Source organism: Neopsephotus bourkii, unplaced genomic scaffold, assembly GCF_033783945.1.
Source record: "Neopsephotus bourkii isolate Nb327-2 ecotype Australia unplaced genomic scaffold, CSIRO-AGI_Nbou_v1 NB_234, whole genome shotgun sequence".
NCBI classification, from domain to species: domain Eukaryota; kingdom Metazoa; phylum Chordata; class Aves; order Psittaciformes; family Psittacidae; genus Neopsephotus; species Neopsephotus bourkii.
Window position 1 is genome coordinate 9,625,369 of NW_026900744.1, and position 15,867 is coordinate 9,641,235.

At 38.8% G+C, this 15,867-nt stretch overlaps 1 protein-coding gene across 18 annotated transcripts in view; it reads left to right on the forward strand.

Annotated features, from left to right (window-relative positions):
• Positions 1-15,867, forward strand: part of ADGRL2 (adhesion G protein-coupled receptor L2) — a 162,376-nt gene that overhangs the window by 80,323 nt on the left and 66,186 nt on the right. For all 18 annotated transcript variants that reach the window (XM_061345179.1, XM_061345184.1, XM_061345176.1 and 15 more), the window contains exon 3: positions 7,746-7,959. In XM_061345179.1, the coding sequence (XP_061201163.1) occupies positions 7,746-7,959 (214 nt within the window). The remainder of the gene's footprint in view (positions 1-7,745; positions 7,960-15,867) is intronic.

The window sequence follows — 15,867 nt, forward strand, 5'->3', positions numbered from 1 at the left end:
AGGTGGTGTGCTCAGAGAGTTCACAGTTGGTAAACTGAAGATAACCTCCAGGAGGGGGATTTACAGAGACCATGGGACTTACTTGCCTTGAGAAATTTTAGAGATGCAGTGTATTTAACAGCAAGAAAGAAAAGGGTAGAGTGCTTTTTGTGAGCTGGCAGAGGATCAAGTGTGTATGATGTGAAGGAAAAAAGGAAGGAGATTCTTGCAGCCTGAGAACAGACATCTGGCTGGCAAAAGAAAAGAAGTATCATTGACAGATGAATACTGTTTCAGACTGGGATAATTTTAGATCAAGAGGGCAAAGTTTTGCTCTCATGCATACAGCTCCCACTGAAAAGGGATGGGAAAGGTGCATGCATATGAGAATAAAATTTGGTTCTAAGTGAGAACTGAACAACACATTTTTACACTAGCTACTTAGACTTTCATGTTTAGGTCACGTGATTTCCATCTGCCACATGTAGGCATTGCTAAAATGCTGCCAGGAGCCAGGCTCTGGTTTTGTGACTTTCATTAAGGGAATTAGTGGTTTCTATCTAGTTTCAGTGTGGCTGGATTCGAAGTGCAGAAGCACATTTTCACAATTTAGCATTAATTAGTACTCTTGTGGCAGCCTCAGCAGGCAGGTGAAGGCTTAAATGGGCATGAAGACCAAACTATCTTTTTTCCCCATACTGGCAATTCCTTCAAAATAGGGTTGAGACATGATGGGCTAATGTGGGGATGCGTGCACAGCTGCTGTCTGGGCTGTGCTTGTTCCAGATGATTGAAGGACTTCACTTTACAGGCCTGTCAAGATAGCACTCTTCTCTCCTGCTATTAAAGAAAGTGAAAAACACACAAACACCAACAAAAACGCAATCCAAAACCCCACTTAATTCTGATACCTTGGAGAGACATGTTCTTGTCCTTCTGAATGAGGGGTGAGAGCTGTTTAGGAGAATTTAAATGAGAACCTTGCCATCTGTACATAGGAAGGATTTACACTGTTACATTCAAAGGCTGAGATGCTCCTGCTCATGTCAGGTGTTGCTGAATCATTCAGCAAGGTGCAGAAAGCAGGTAAGCCCTGACTATTTTTTGCTGAAGAGAGCCTCACAGGGTATTTTTGAGAATTGCATGGAGACTGGAAAATGTAGAAGGAAAATTGTAATTAGTTTCAATGAATCTGGAAGGCAGGACCCATCCTGTGTGAGTCAGAGGGCGTAACTCAGGTTTCTGCCCTGACTTTCATTAATCAGAGACACACCATGCTCTATGTTTATGTACACTGAATATTAAGTATATAATTACAAGAAATTACCTACAGTTCTAATTCTGCTGCTCACACTGAATACTTAAGAACACTGAAGATTTTCTAATTTATATTTTTTTAAGACTAATAAACAATGATATAATAAAACATAAAAAATAATTAAAAAAAAACCAAAGGTAGGTTAGTTAGTATTTCTAAAAGCTTTATTGACAGCAGTTGGCATTCCTGTTTTGTAAGAGAGATATTCCAGATTTTAGCCAACTAATTAAAATATGAAGCAGTATGTCCGAGAAACAGAATTCTAGAAACCAGTGTTAAAAATCACCCCTCACAGCTAATTTAATCAATGAAATAGTTGCCTTACGTCAGTGTAGTTTAGTCAAGTCTGTTCCTTAGGATTTCAGGCCTCTTTGTTAAAGTTCAGATAATGAGTGTACTTTCATGTACCTTGTTTTGAGTTAATCCCATTTTTATGAATGAGTTAAAAAAGAAAAACAAGGAAGATGTCCCTTGCTAGAAAATAGGTTTCCTTCACTGAATAATCCCTTGTCTGTAGATGGCCTCTCCTTCCAGCATCTCAAATGAATATATAGTTAAAATGGCAAAGAATACAGCTGCTGGAGAATATATTTTAAATGATCTCTTCCTGCCTAATTTGACCCCGACTGAACAGTGGGGTTTTGTCTGCCGGGCTGCAGCACAGGCTGGCTGTGCGCTGGCTGCGAGGTTTTCCTGAAAGAAGAGCTGAGTGCTGTGAACTCCAGACCTCGGTGCAGTATCAGAAGCTCTTACTGTGCCAGTGTAATCTTTTAATAGACGTGCTTGCCAGAATGACTTTTTCCTTCAAAGATAGAATTAGAAAGCACAGTTGTCATTTAAATTGCCTCTGTCTTTGTAGTAGTTGGTAGTGATCTGTTGACCAGGATTGGATAATTTAAAAGCTGTTTAACAAAATAGCATGCTTGTCTGCGTGAAATACATGCAGTGCTGAGAGACGTGGAGAAGTCTCCCTTGACAGAGTTCGTGGGATTCTTTAGAAACTGCAGGATACTGAAGCTTTACTGCAGAATTGTAAAAGCTTTGCGAAGCCCATGTTGAGAACTTGCATGATTTTCAGATGGCAAAGTATGTTCAGCTGTCTCTGCAATTTCTGTGTGCGCACATACACACTTTGCAGGAAGAGGATTCTCAGCAGAGTTTTTGTCAGGCTTTTCATTTATTCAACGTATATTACTGAAATGCTGCCCAAGATGCATCACTTCGTCTTGTGTAGAATTTGAATCATCATGTTGCATGATTTGGTAAAAATAAAAGAGATTGTGAAAGAGACGACTGTAAACATTCTGTTTGAAAAGATGTGCTCTTTTCAAAAGACCTTTCTGTTAGAGCCAAAAACACAAGAAGCAATATTTCACTGCTCTCAGGCACATATATATTTGTTTCTGTAAAGATTTGTTTTGGATACTCTGTTCTTCCAGTATCTTCATTCTTTGAAATAATTTTATATTTCCATGTTGACTTTCTCTGTGCTTTAAGTTTTAATCAAAGGTTCCTTGCTTCTGATGTCAAGGAGTACTGATGTTAGCCTGTTTACATTCCACTGTTTTTCCTCGGTATGGGGTGAACTTTCAAATGTGGTGGTGCTGTTTACTTTAATCTACCCAATTTAGCACACTCTCTTATTATTGACAGCTGAAAAAGATGGTATGCTAGTGGACAGGATGCTGTGAATTATTAACTTTTCTTTGCACTTTGACAAATTTAGGTTATCTGTCTAAGGACAAATAGTTTCTATATAGGAACCATACTGTAGAATGTTAAATAAGGCATTGCAAACTTACACAGAGTGATTTTTAGCCAAATGTGAATTTAACATATTTCTGAAACAGGGTTCTGAGTTACATTTCTTTCCTAGAATTCTTATTTTCATTTCATAAAGTATAAGAGGAAAGATTTTTGTTTGTGGTATTTCATATAGATTTTTTTTTTCTCAGTGTGTTTTTCTACATGGATTGATCAATAAAGCATTACAGAATGTATATTACCACTCAAAATACCCTCTACCTTTTTTCCTTAGGAATGCGATTTCACAAAAGCAGTTTATTTTCTTCTTAAATTAAAGAGCCTGCACTCAACTAATTTGTGAGCAGATAAAATGTAGAGGAAACATATGTTTGCCAGGAAGCTTTTTTATAATCAAAACAGTCAGCAGGACAGAAAGCACACTCTTTTTCTCATTAGGTATTAATCTTCTTCCATTTTGGAATAAAAAAAAACCAACAAAGCCAAACGGCAAACCACCACATACAACACTGATTTATATATGTAAATGCAAATGAATCAGAGACAGCATATGTTTCATCTGGTAATAGATGCTTACTTGAGTTAATGTTAAGGCTGTGTTGGAAGTCCTAGCTGGGCAACAGAAAGATCTTCACAATTGGGAAGCACTTTACATTCTTGGGTTGCAGACAGCAGTGCCATCCATGGCACAATTTGCCTTGAAACAATTAGTAGGAAGATGAGGAATGTCGATTTCAACTGAGGAGGGCAGCCAAACAAAATAGGTTTATGCAGAGTACAGTAAGGCAAGCAGCAGGCTGAACAGAGGTTGGCTGGAAAACATAGCATTGTTCACAGCAAATATTCATGAGGAATTGCACTGGAGATAAAAAGTTACTGGTGACAACAGTAATTATTGACAGAGCCACACACTTACGTCTAAAAAGCTCTGGAATGATGCAGAAGCAGGCAGTAGCATTCAGATGCTGGTCGTTCAAACTTCCATCCTGTGGCATTGCATCTGTTTATCGGGAATTATCTTCTGAATGTAAATGAATTTCAGTCCTAAGTCATTGCACCTGTTGCCAAGAGGTATTTATTCCAATCACTTGCCTAAAGTGCAGGGAGTTATTGCTTGACGTTTTATAGCTCCAAAAAGAGCTGTCGTTTTAAAATCATTTGTTCAGAGAGGAGAAAATGGAGCAAAACAGTTCATTTTACCCTAAGCACTGCTATTTGCCAGTATTCACATTTGCACGGTACAAAGCTGCAATATTGATTTTTTGCTCACAGGGCCTCCCACAAGTTCTTTCGTCGATTGTCAGGGTAGCAAGATGGATTGAATTACACTTTGCTTGTTGATACACTTATTTTTTCTTTGTTGATAGGAAAAAAATACAAATAAAGCTTCAGCATAAAGATCACAGCAGCTTTGTTAGTGGACTTTAAACTTATTTAGTTAAAATTCTTCCTGCACCAGAGAAATTCCTTAGAGCAGTCTCCCCACCTAAGGCTTGCTGGATTGTTTTGCTTTATCGCTTGCTGCTTTTGCAATGTAACACCTACATTGTAATCTCAGGTGTGTCCTCTGTTGCTTGTGAAGTGATCTAACCTTGCTCTAGTATTTTTAATGTTTGTCCTAATACACAACTTCTCGTGCATGCCTGCAGGGGGAAAAACTGCAGGATAAAACACATTCACAGTACTTAGATCAGTTGCCATAGATGATGAAATAAGATTTGCAGGCAGCTGATTTCTGTAACAAACTGCGGAGCTCTCATCTTTGAATTCAAGGTATTTCCTAGTAGACGTGGAGACTGTGCTGAAGGATCTACAGTAAGGGTTTAGTGCTTGTCACAGGCAGTGTCAACCCTGGCCCCATAGCGTTCCTGCCCTGCTGCTGCATGTGTAGCCACTGACACCTCAGCAGCTGTACCCTGTGCCACCCCTCCCCCTCCCCCATTGTCCCTTCTACAGAATACCCTTTGGACAGACGAAGCTGCTGTTTCTCTCCTCAAAACCCAAACGTTTGGGGAGGGTGAGGGGGTGGCCAGACTCTCCAGGCAGGCCATGGTGGTGCCATGGCCTGGAGGAAGCTGTGCTGTGTGCTGGAGATACAGGCACCATTGCCAGCAGCTGGTGGAATGAGTTTTATATGGATGGCATTAAATTTGACAGGAGCAGTAGGATGTAGGAATGGCAGTCACTAGCAGCATTATATTTGGTCCCACCGCGGCTGTTGTGATGGTAATTAATCAAAGGAGCTGCTATATGCATATATGGTGGGGGCTTTGCACGCACCCCTCTCTGTGCCCATTTCACGCCCTCACTGAGCCGTGAGCAGCTCCTGTATTCGTTGTATTAGTTTGCTGCATGGGAGGAACATGTAGGGTGTTAAATGTGATGGATTCGTGTTTTAGCTCTTTCCAGCTTTCAGCTCATGATACTTTAGCACGCCTCTAATAATAATGTTTGCTATTGCACATGGTATGTGCAGCTGAACCGACAGAAGTGAATTTGAGATGGAATTGTGGTGCTTTCCATGGCAATATGGTTTCTTCCCATATTAACAAATACTGAAACATATCACCAGAGTAATGGTAGTATTGGATGCGATTCCATAAAATGTAAAGGCAGACCTGCTTGCTGCATTCTGGCCTTCTCCTTGTGTTGGGGTGAATTCCCACACAGCCCAAGAGCTGGTCGTCTGAGACCTCATGTGCTCTTCTGCAGTAGAAGGAGGTTAGAGGCAGACCAGCCTCTTGCATTAGTTTACTATACAAGTTGGACAAAAGCAGATGCTGGTGCAAAGGGAAGATGGGGTGTGCAGATAGAGGATGGGTAGGTGGGCTCTGTTTGCCAGGAAGCTACATCCAGACACTGGTGTGATCATTATCAACAGCTCTTTTTTGCAATCCTAACAGACAGTTATCTTCATACAGTACTTTTAATCCACAGATCATTAAGTCAGTAGAAAAACTGGCAGCCTCTGGTTCGTGTGAAAATTTACTATCAAGGGGTTATCTCAAGTTGTTCTTGATCTTCTTAGATCCTGCTTCCTTGCCTCTTCTAACCCATCATGCTTTTTAAGAAAAGTTTATTTTCTTTGCCTTCAAAACACTGTAGAGCTCCCTCTTTCCGTGCTTACTGGTTATTTCTCTTTCCTGTCACAACTTGTCTCTAGCAGTCTGCACTGAAATATTAATGGCCTTGTGCTACTGTATTAGGATGACTTTTTAAAAACAGGCGTATCTGTAAATCTAGTAAAAATGTAGAAAGGATTTACTGTTTTAAAGAAATAGGTATTTAACAATACCATGTTACCCAGCATGTCTTCCAGAAGGCAGTAATGCACGCATTTTGTAAGAAACAGAAATACTCTGTTTAATAGTAATCCACCAGTAGTTGTGTACAAGAAAGCGTGGAATACAGATTTGCAGTTTGTGGTACTGATCAGGTAAAGGGTAAGAATGTACATAAGATCTGGTGGCACAAACATGTCCATAAAATAGGTAAGCAGAAGAAACCAACTCTCCCTGGAGAAAGGAAGATACAGAATCATAGAATAGTTAGGGTTGGAAAGGGCTATAAGATCATCTAGTTCCAACCCCCCTGCCATGGGCAGGGACACCTCACACTAAACCATGCCACTCAAGGCTCTGTCCGACCTGGCCTTGAACACTGTCAGGGATGGAGCATTCACAACTTCCCTGGGCAACCTATTCCAGTGCCTCATCACCCTCAGAGTAAAGAACTTCTTCCTTATATCCAGTCTAAACTTCCCCTGTTTAAGTTTTAACCCATTACTCCTTGCCCTGTCACTACAGTCCCTAATGAAGAGTCCCTCCCCCAGCATCCTTACAGCCCCCTTCAGATACTAGAAAGCTGCTATGAGGTCTCCATGCAGCCTTCTCTTCTCCAGGCTGAACAGCCCCAACTTTCTCAACCTGTCTTCATACGGGAGGTCCTCCATTCCCCTGATCATCCTCGTGGCCCTCCTCTGGACTTGTTCCAACAGTTACATGTCCTTTTTATTTTGAGGACACCAGAACTGCACGCAGTACTCCAAGTGAGGTCTCAGGAGAGCAGAGTAGAGGGGCAGGATCACCTCCTTTGACCTGCTGGTCACGCTCCTTTTGATGCAGCCCAGGATACGGTTGGCTTTCTGGGCTGCGAGTGCACACTGCTGGCTCATGTTAAGTTTTTCTTATATAAGTTAAGAAAGATTAATGAAGTTGGAAATACGGGTTTGTGTGGGGAGTTTTTGTGGGGTTAGGTTGGTTGGTTGGATTTATTGGGCTTTTTTTTTTTAAGTTACTTCTGCATTTGCAAATCCTGCTTGTTCTGCTGCTCCCCACTTTCAGACACAGCTTGATTGTGCCCAAACAAGGAAGAAGGAAACAGAGAAAAGAGGTGGGAACAGGAACATGCGATGTAGCCATCCAGACAGGCAGCCCTAGCAACGGTTAAGAATAAATGAAGAGGAATTTCTCCTTTCTCAGGTTAAGGACACAGCAGCAGTGGTGCAGGGGTATGACAGTTTCATGAAAGATGCTTTACTTAACAGGGTACCCAGGGTAAACTGTTTAAAGGTGCACTTCCTTTAGCACGCTGATGAGAACTGGTGCTTATGTGACAAAAAAAGTGCAATGAATATATTCTTTATGTTCAAGTCTAATCCCTTTTTTTCTTCCTTTTTTTTCAGGTTTCAGCCGAGCAGCACTACCGTTTGGTTTGGTTAGGAGGGAGCTGTCCTGTGAAGGCTACTCCATTGACCTCCGGTGTCCAGGAAGCGATGTTATTATGATAGAAAGTGCTAACTATGGACGGACAGATGACAAGATTTGTGATGCTGACCCTTTCCAGATGGAGAACACAGAATGCTTCCTTCCAGATGCCTACAAAATTATGACACAAAGGTAAATATATATATATAAAAAATATATATATATATAAAATTTGAGTACTAAAGAGGAAAAATGCCTGAATTAATACAGTAAGAGGTATATACTGTAAGATGTACTGAGTCATAGCTGCCAGTTTACTATTGAGGAGTATTACTTCCATCAGATACTAGATGGTATTAAAAAGTACCAGTTGCAATTAGACAGTTGGGGTTTTTCTAATTCCATGAGTAAAAGTTAAAATGTGGGAAGATAACTGCAGGGAGAATTTATTTACTTACAACAAGAAACATTTTACTTACTTACCTGTCTCCTTGTCTTTTCGGTGGTGAAACAGTATTCAAAATGTGTCCAAACGGCTGCATTTTTCATTAACTTCTACATTCCCTGGCAACGTTACACATTTCCTATGAATGCAGTAAATTATTGCCATAGTTCCCACCTGTAAAATGCATCCAGTGGAAACTGTCAGAATGATTAAATGCCAAGATGGTAACATACATGTGTGTACAGAAGCATATGTGCATATAAGCTCAAGTTTAGAATCACAGAATAGTTAGCGTTTAAAGGACCTTAGGATTGTCCAGTTCCAACCCCCCCTGCCATGGGCAGGGACGCCTCATATTAGACTAAGTCACCTAAGGCGCTGTCCAGCCTGGCCTTGAACACTGCTGGGGATGGAGGATTTACCACTTCTTTGGGCAACCTGTTCCATTGCCTTACCATCCTCACAGTGAAGTATGTCTTAGTGACAGTGTTTGTCACTCAGAGAACATCATAATCAGTTAGAAGAGCCAAAGAATCTTCGGGTCACTTAGGTTGGAAAAGGCCTTTGAGATTGAGTCCAGCCATAAACTTAGTACTGCCAAATGCACCACTAACCCAAGTCACAAAGCTCCAATAAGTGTTCTTTCTACAAAAAGTGCGTCAGAACTAATACACTCAGAAATTCCTGTGCTACAAGGCTGCGTATAGGCACCAGTCACCTGATACTGACAGCTGTGGATGTGTCAGCACAAATCGGTCACTGGCATTGTTACTGGCTTAAACTACAAGCCTGAGTAAGTTCAGGATTGGTGGAAAGTCTTCCTCCCAGTACATTTTTCATAGGGTGAGGAATCTGTACATAAAGGGGATGTGAGTAACCTGGGAGCTTTCTTGTGCATGTGCACAGATGTCTGAAATGAAACGTGCAAGTTGTCCTTCATGCCGTGCTCCATGTTCTGTCTTCTGTTTGAACATGGTAGCACTCAGTAAGATACAGTCACGTCTTAAAAATAGTCTTCCATTTTGATTTCCCAATTGACTAAAGTTGTTGTGTGACCCTTATAATTTTTTTATCATTTTCATGGGAATACATAGATTCTTTCTACTTCTGTAGTGAAACATTTTGGCTAGCTCTCAGGCTTCAATTTCAAACATTGGAGGTAAATTAAGGATATCAGGCCTTTTATTCTTGTTCTGTGTTCAACCTGTGGCTTGTTCTGTGATCAGTAAAGGAAAGGCTCCATCACTATGCTAGTAAAAAGGTAATATAACTTCTTTAAATCATTTTTGAATTATCTTTTTGTGGTTCTAGTTCGTTGCTGTTAATTAGATCAAGCCAGATTTCCGTTGAGACTACAGCAGCAGTGTCATCATCCTCTAATCTGTCAACTCCCTTTGAAACCACCTTCAATTGCTTTTGTAAATGTAGTGCCTCTCTGTAGACTTCCTTGTTGTGTAAAATGCATGTTGTGTTTTGATCAAAGTCCTCCTTATGTTCATGGCAAATACACAGATTAAGGTAGTCAGAGATAAATATAGAGGCACAATCTTGCTTAAAGTGACATCAAACTGTTACTGGAAAGCTGAAATTTCAATCCTCCCTTTCCAGTTAATCAACGATAAGTTTATGATAGCAGAAAGTATTTTTGAAGTTCCCCAATCTTCCACCCCTTTTTTCAACAGATTAAGATGAAGCTGTGATCAGATCTCTGTTCTGATTTTTTCTGTTCCTTTTTTTCTTCATGGCCTGAATGAATGGCAAAGATCATTTGACACTTTGCTTTCTGTTTTTTTCTGGCATTTGTAGTAATTTAGAAGTTTGCTTTCATAGTTTTCTCTCTCAGTCCTGTCATTAAGTAGAAAAGCTGTCACTTGCCTAGTTTAATCTTTTCTCAGAATTGCTCGATTTGTGCTATATTGCAAGCATAGAAGAACATTGCAAATTTCATATGAAAGATTTAAAGTTCTTGCATCTCGTTTATTTATAACTGCATTGGTGATCATAATTTTTTGTTGTCTAAGGCAAACTGTTATTTGGTACTCAGCACATGTCCTTAATCTGATATCTAGAAGTACTGCATCAGCTGTATTTTGATGGCAGCAATTGCATAGAAAAATCTCACCTGAAGGACTATCAGATTCATTGGGGATTTTTTTTTAACTGACTAGAAAAAAAATAATCTGTTAGAACATTTGCTCACAAGCAAAACTTTTCTTCCATACCTTTAAGAATAAGCAGCAATTGTTTCTAGATTGCTAATTAAAATCCTACAGTGTTTACTTTTAAGGACTAATGACACGTTTTTATCACTTCAGCCAGCAGTGTTTCTACCACTGCGTTTGACCGCTCAATTCAGTTTAGACCTGCAGTTAAATGTAGTTCCACGGCAATTATTAAATACTCATTGTTCATTTGCAACATTACTCCACAGCTTTTGCACAGCAACTACATTTACTGCAGTTACAGCGTGAAAACACTAGCTTAATGAGATCAATACTGTGAAATCTGAAGATTGAAAAATAAGATGAGGTTTCCAGTTGAACACAAAGCCATGTAATCACATGCCCTGCTCCCCTTCCAGAGAATTTGAGATACTAGCACACAGACTTCGCCGGTGTCCACCGGTGCATCAGCTCCTTTTTCTCTGAAGAGACTGCTACTTGATCTTTTCTCCCTTTTTCTTTCTTTTCTGCAGTTCTGGAAAGATTTTTAACTTAATGCTTTCTTAGGAAGCCTGAATAGAACACTAATGACTTCATTGCTTTGCTTTTACCTTTGTAAAGTAGTTATTAAATTTTTAGTCCCTGATTGAAATTAGATCCCAATTATTCCAGAATAAAGTCTTTCAGATATATTTAGATTCCGTGTAAACTTCAGACTGGCATGGTTAAAGCTTTGAAGAAAGAGACTAGACCTTTAGAAAATCCCTCTCCCCTTTCACACTTCTCTGATAATTAACCCCGGCGTTTGCATACAGTCAAGTTGGAGAGATCCTACCACAAGCTAAAGTTGAGTTTAGAAATAAGCTTATTAGTGGAATATTTGGTGAGGGAGTAGTGTAAGTGAGAGGGGCAGAGGACCTGTGTTTCAGGCAATTTAGATCTTAAAAATAGGCAGGCAACTTGGTGCTCTGCTGTCCTTTAGCAGGGACATATCTCCTCCATTTCCTCTTTGTTTAGAAAGAAATTAATTAAATGAACAGGGAAGCAGAAGATGCAGTGCAGCCTGAGGAAATTACTGTAGTCGCTCGCTCATAAAGTGTGATAGTGTGGCTGTAGCCAGAAAACTGTCACAAGACTTTGAAGTTGATAAGGCTAAATAGTACCACTCCTTATAGGCACAGCAGAGGTCTGAAAATTAACATGATAAAATTTACTTATGACCTAGTCTTAAGTCCATTGTAAGTGGATTACAGGTGGGTTGTGTGAGTTATATGCAAACCGCCTGTGTGTTTATGAGGGCTTTCTGCTGCCAGTGTCAACTTCAAAGCCACCACTTGCAGGTGGATGGACCATACGGTTTTCTCAGGACAGGCACTAAGTATTAAAGAAATACCACATAGTGTTTAGATTTCTCTTTTTATTAGCTTAAAATAACAACGTATATTTAAAAGTACCTGTAAATACTTAAAATACATTTCAGTACATTTCAAAGGCAGAGGCGTGTTATATATGTAATTTATAGTGGAACAATAAGCTACAGAAATGCATTTTTTGCATGCTGGGAAATTTACTTCTGAATTAAAACCAGGCTTTTTTTAATAGGAATCATATTTCCTAGTTCTAAACTTTTTATTTAAGAAAAGTTTCCAGTTATTTTAAAGGTTAGACGATATAGCTATCTTTGTGAATCCATTACAGTGCAATTAGATGATAATTTTGCCTGTATATTTAAATAAATACATTTGTAGTGTGGCAGATAATAATTTTCCATAATTCTAAATTTTGAGAAATCCAGTATTAAAAAAATGTCAGGTCCATCCCATTCTGTATACTTTATTTTTTGAGTGATTTCCAGTAATTTTTTTTTTTTTTGTGGCGTGGGGGCTAGTAAAAAATAAACATTCTGTATTTAAAGAAATTAACAGCTTATTAACTCCAAATCTATTAAATCATTTACTTAGATGCAAAATTCAGGCATTTACAGTTGACAAATTCATGTTAACGTCAGAAGGAAAGCATTATTTCCCTCCTAATAAAGGCTAATATACCTTGAATTTTTAAATAGGAACTTCTGATCTGTGTTCTGATACTGAGAGCATAATTGTTGTAATTGTTAAAAGAGGAAAAATTCAAAGTATTTTAAGCTACAGATCTTGCAGCACATGCAAGCATCCACGTAAGAAACTACAGTCTCGCAGTTTCAGTTTATTTTTGATCTGCAACAGAAAGGAGGTTATGTGAATCCTGCAGCGGAATGGCCTTGAAATTCTATTTTCATCTACAATTTATACTATAATTGTGTCTTTATGTGATCTTTACTAAATATATTTAATGAGTATCATTTTGCTTTTTATATATGCACAAACAAAGCAAACCTCAGTATAAATGTAAGCATAAATATAAAAATGTTAGGTATAATAGATGAACTTAGGGAACTGCAGTTTTTTTAAATACAATTCCTTTTACAACATTGATACAGAAAAGTAAAGTGGTTAAAAGAGGAATAAATCCTCTTTAGCAGTGAGTGTTTTTTCTGTTGCATGCATCCTGTCCTATCTATAGCACACGCAACACATGTACCTTCAATTACTGTGTCTGTTGTGACACCAGTGAAGAGTTCATGCCTGGGTTTTTGTTACCATGAACTTTTCTCACATGGCAATACTCTTAACCTGTTACGTCCATCATCTTTATGCAAGACAGCTGCACTTAAACAGAGGGTCTTCAAAATGTAAGTGAAGTGCCTCCTGCCCCACAGAGTGATCAAGGGAAAGCCAAAAGGAGCAGTGTATCCATTCCTTCTCCTTAGACTTTATTTTTTTCTTAGTCCTTCCCAACACAAGAGTGGGAGAATGGATTCTTTTCCATCTATTTGTATGTCCAACAAATACGTCATTTTGAAAAATCCTATATGTAAATCAGAATAAGACATTTTTGAAAGACAGAAAACGTGAATTCTCCTCTGACAAAAGACACATCTTTCAAGCGCCTCGTCTCGTTCCTGCCTGTAAGGTCTGCAGAGGAAACATTGCCATACCATGTCCTTTCAAGTGAAAACAAGTTTGGTCTGTTCCGTAATGTGAATGAATAAGCAAAATCTTCTACTGGACTCCAGGCTTGGGTGGATGGTGGATAAATCTCGTGTAAGTGATTAATCTCACTTACCAGCATGAAAAGATCTCACCAAAAGCAAACTTCGTACAGTGTGTATTTGCTGGTAGAAGGCAAAGCCTGCTGTGGGGTCACTACAGAGCTGAATTCGAGCCTTTGCACAAAGTCTCGCAAAGCATTCTGGTGCTTCAGAAACAGCTTCTTCAGGGCCTACCGTTGAGTCTGTGTTTAAACTGTGACACTCTTCAGATTTGCATTTCTTAACGTGACTTAAAACAGTTTTCACGGGCAGGATTTTGCCCTCTGCCATTCACAAATGACTGTGATTGAGATAATGGCGCTTTACTTCGGGGGTCTGCCAGGCTCAGACAAGAGCTCTGCTGACCCCTGCTGCTATGCTTGCTTTTTCCTTTGCTTTTTCTTCTGCAGCTGAAGATTGCCTCCCTTTGCTAAAGAGATTACATAGTGGAAAGTGTCTCAGAATAAGAGAATACACCCTCCCTTTTTCTACTTTGTGGTCATTAAGAGCTTGCGTATCTGTCAGAGAAATAGAGATGCTGATGACAGGATAGTAGAAGCTGATGTGGATAAGGTACATTCTTGGAATTTATGCACATCAGAGTTGCTGTGGTACTGATGCCGATCTCATGTATGAGGTCCTTCTTTTGCTTTGACATGCCAGTGGTTTCTGGTTCAGCTTGCTGACAGTTGCTTCACAAGCATTTGCCATAAGAGATTATCACCATTAGATATGTTTTTTAAGCATCCTTTAAAGGTGGAGGCTTCTACCCATCTGAAACAGACGTGGGTCTTAGTATGGCAGTCATCCCAGTGAGTATTTTGATGTAGCTGAAGCTTAAAATGCTCTTTATTTTTAAATTAAGCTTTTCACTATGCCGGGCCATGGCCCAATGGATTTTTGTTTTGTTGTCTCTGTGTTAGTTGCAAGACCTAGTTATAACTCAAATGTAAAGGAAAAAGGAAAGCAGAAACACATGTAGCCTATTTTTAATGAACTAAGCATAATCACAGAGCCTAGAATATTCATGAAGCATACCATAGTCCGTGGCATTATTGCAGAAAAAACCATAGTAATACCCATGACTGAGAAGCATTCTAGCATTGTGCATTTTCACTACCATTAATTCTTAATATGAAAGTAGTAGGTCTAGTTTACTCATTAAAAATAGGGGTTTTATTAATGGGTTGATCTGTTACAGCATTATTTCATAAATTAAATACAAATCTTCATATTACAAGGTTCTGACCAGTCAGGTAAAGTGAAATAGCTGTTAGTGGTACTTGATTATCATTCTGCAGTGTGTTCTGTTGTTATTTTCTGCAGAAGATACTATGTTACACACATGCAGTCAGTAACATGCACATTGCTGTAGTCATGACATTGGGCAAGCTACAAAGGAAACAACAAAAGGGTCTTTGACACCAGCTAATGACATTTAAAATTTAGATTTAGTTTACTTCAGAAAGTATTGGGTTCATTATTTTAGCAAGGTGTAGCTTGACATTTTTTTTAGTGTTTTCATGTCTTGTATTTATTTCCTTTATTAATGCAAAACCACCATAAAATTCTTTTTAAGTCAGCGTATATCTAGCAGGATAGTATATACTTATTCATCAGTCTTTCCTTGCTGTTTGTGGGTGAAAATAAATAACTATACATATGGATACATAAAATTTTAAGTATTATATGCTGTTTCCTCTATATCTGAGCATCATGCAAAATACATACTTCAGCCTGTGATTTTCTTGTTTGCCTTTTGGGGGGGGCAGGATTTGGGGAATTTGTTTTTGTTTTAAATTTAAATTAAATTTAAGTTTGTTTGGTTTGGTTTTGGGGTTTGAGAGTTTTTTCTTGATTTCTGAAAAGGACTTTCCTAGGGTGTGCATACTGTTTAACCTACAGTTAATCATGTACAGTATGTTTTGGGTGTATAATTACCTCTCTTGGTAATTCACTAATGTTTTTGAGAACTTGACCCAAACAACATTGCTTAACCTTCAACACTTTTCAGTTGAATATTGTGTTCTCTTGGATGAATTTGTATGAATTTTACATAGTTTTCAAATTTCTAGTCTAGCCAAGATAAGTTCCTGGTTCATACTGTCAGAACTTTATTATTAAAAACCTCTGATTTACTTATACATTTCTGTGCCAAATTTACTTCATATAGAATAATACCTTAATAATTGAAGCCTATTAATTCCTCCCACCCCAGTATATCCTCTATAATACTTAGCCAAAACAGCTACAGTATCTGGTAAGTTGATTTAGGACTTTATACATGTGTTCATATAGCCATTTATCTCAACCCTTGCTGAGGAGACCTTTATTAAGCTGTGATGACTGCTGAATATGAAATG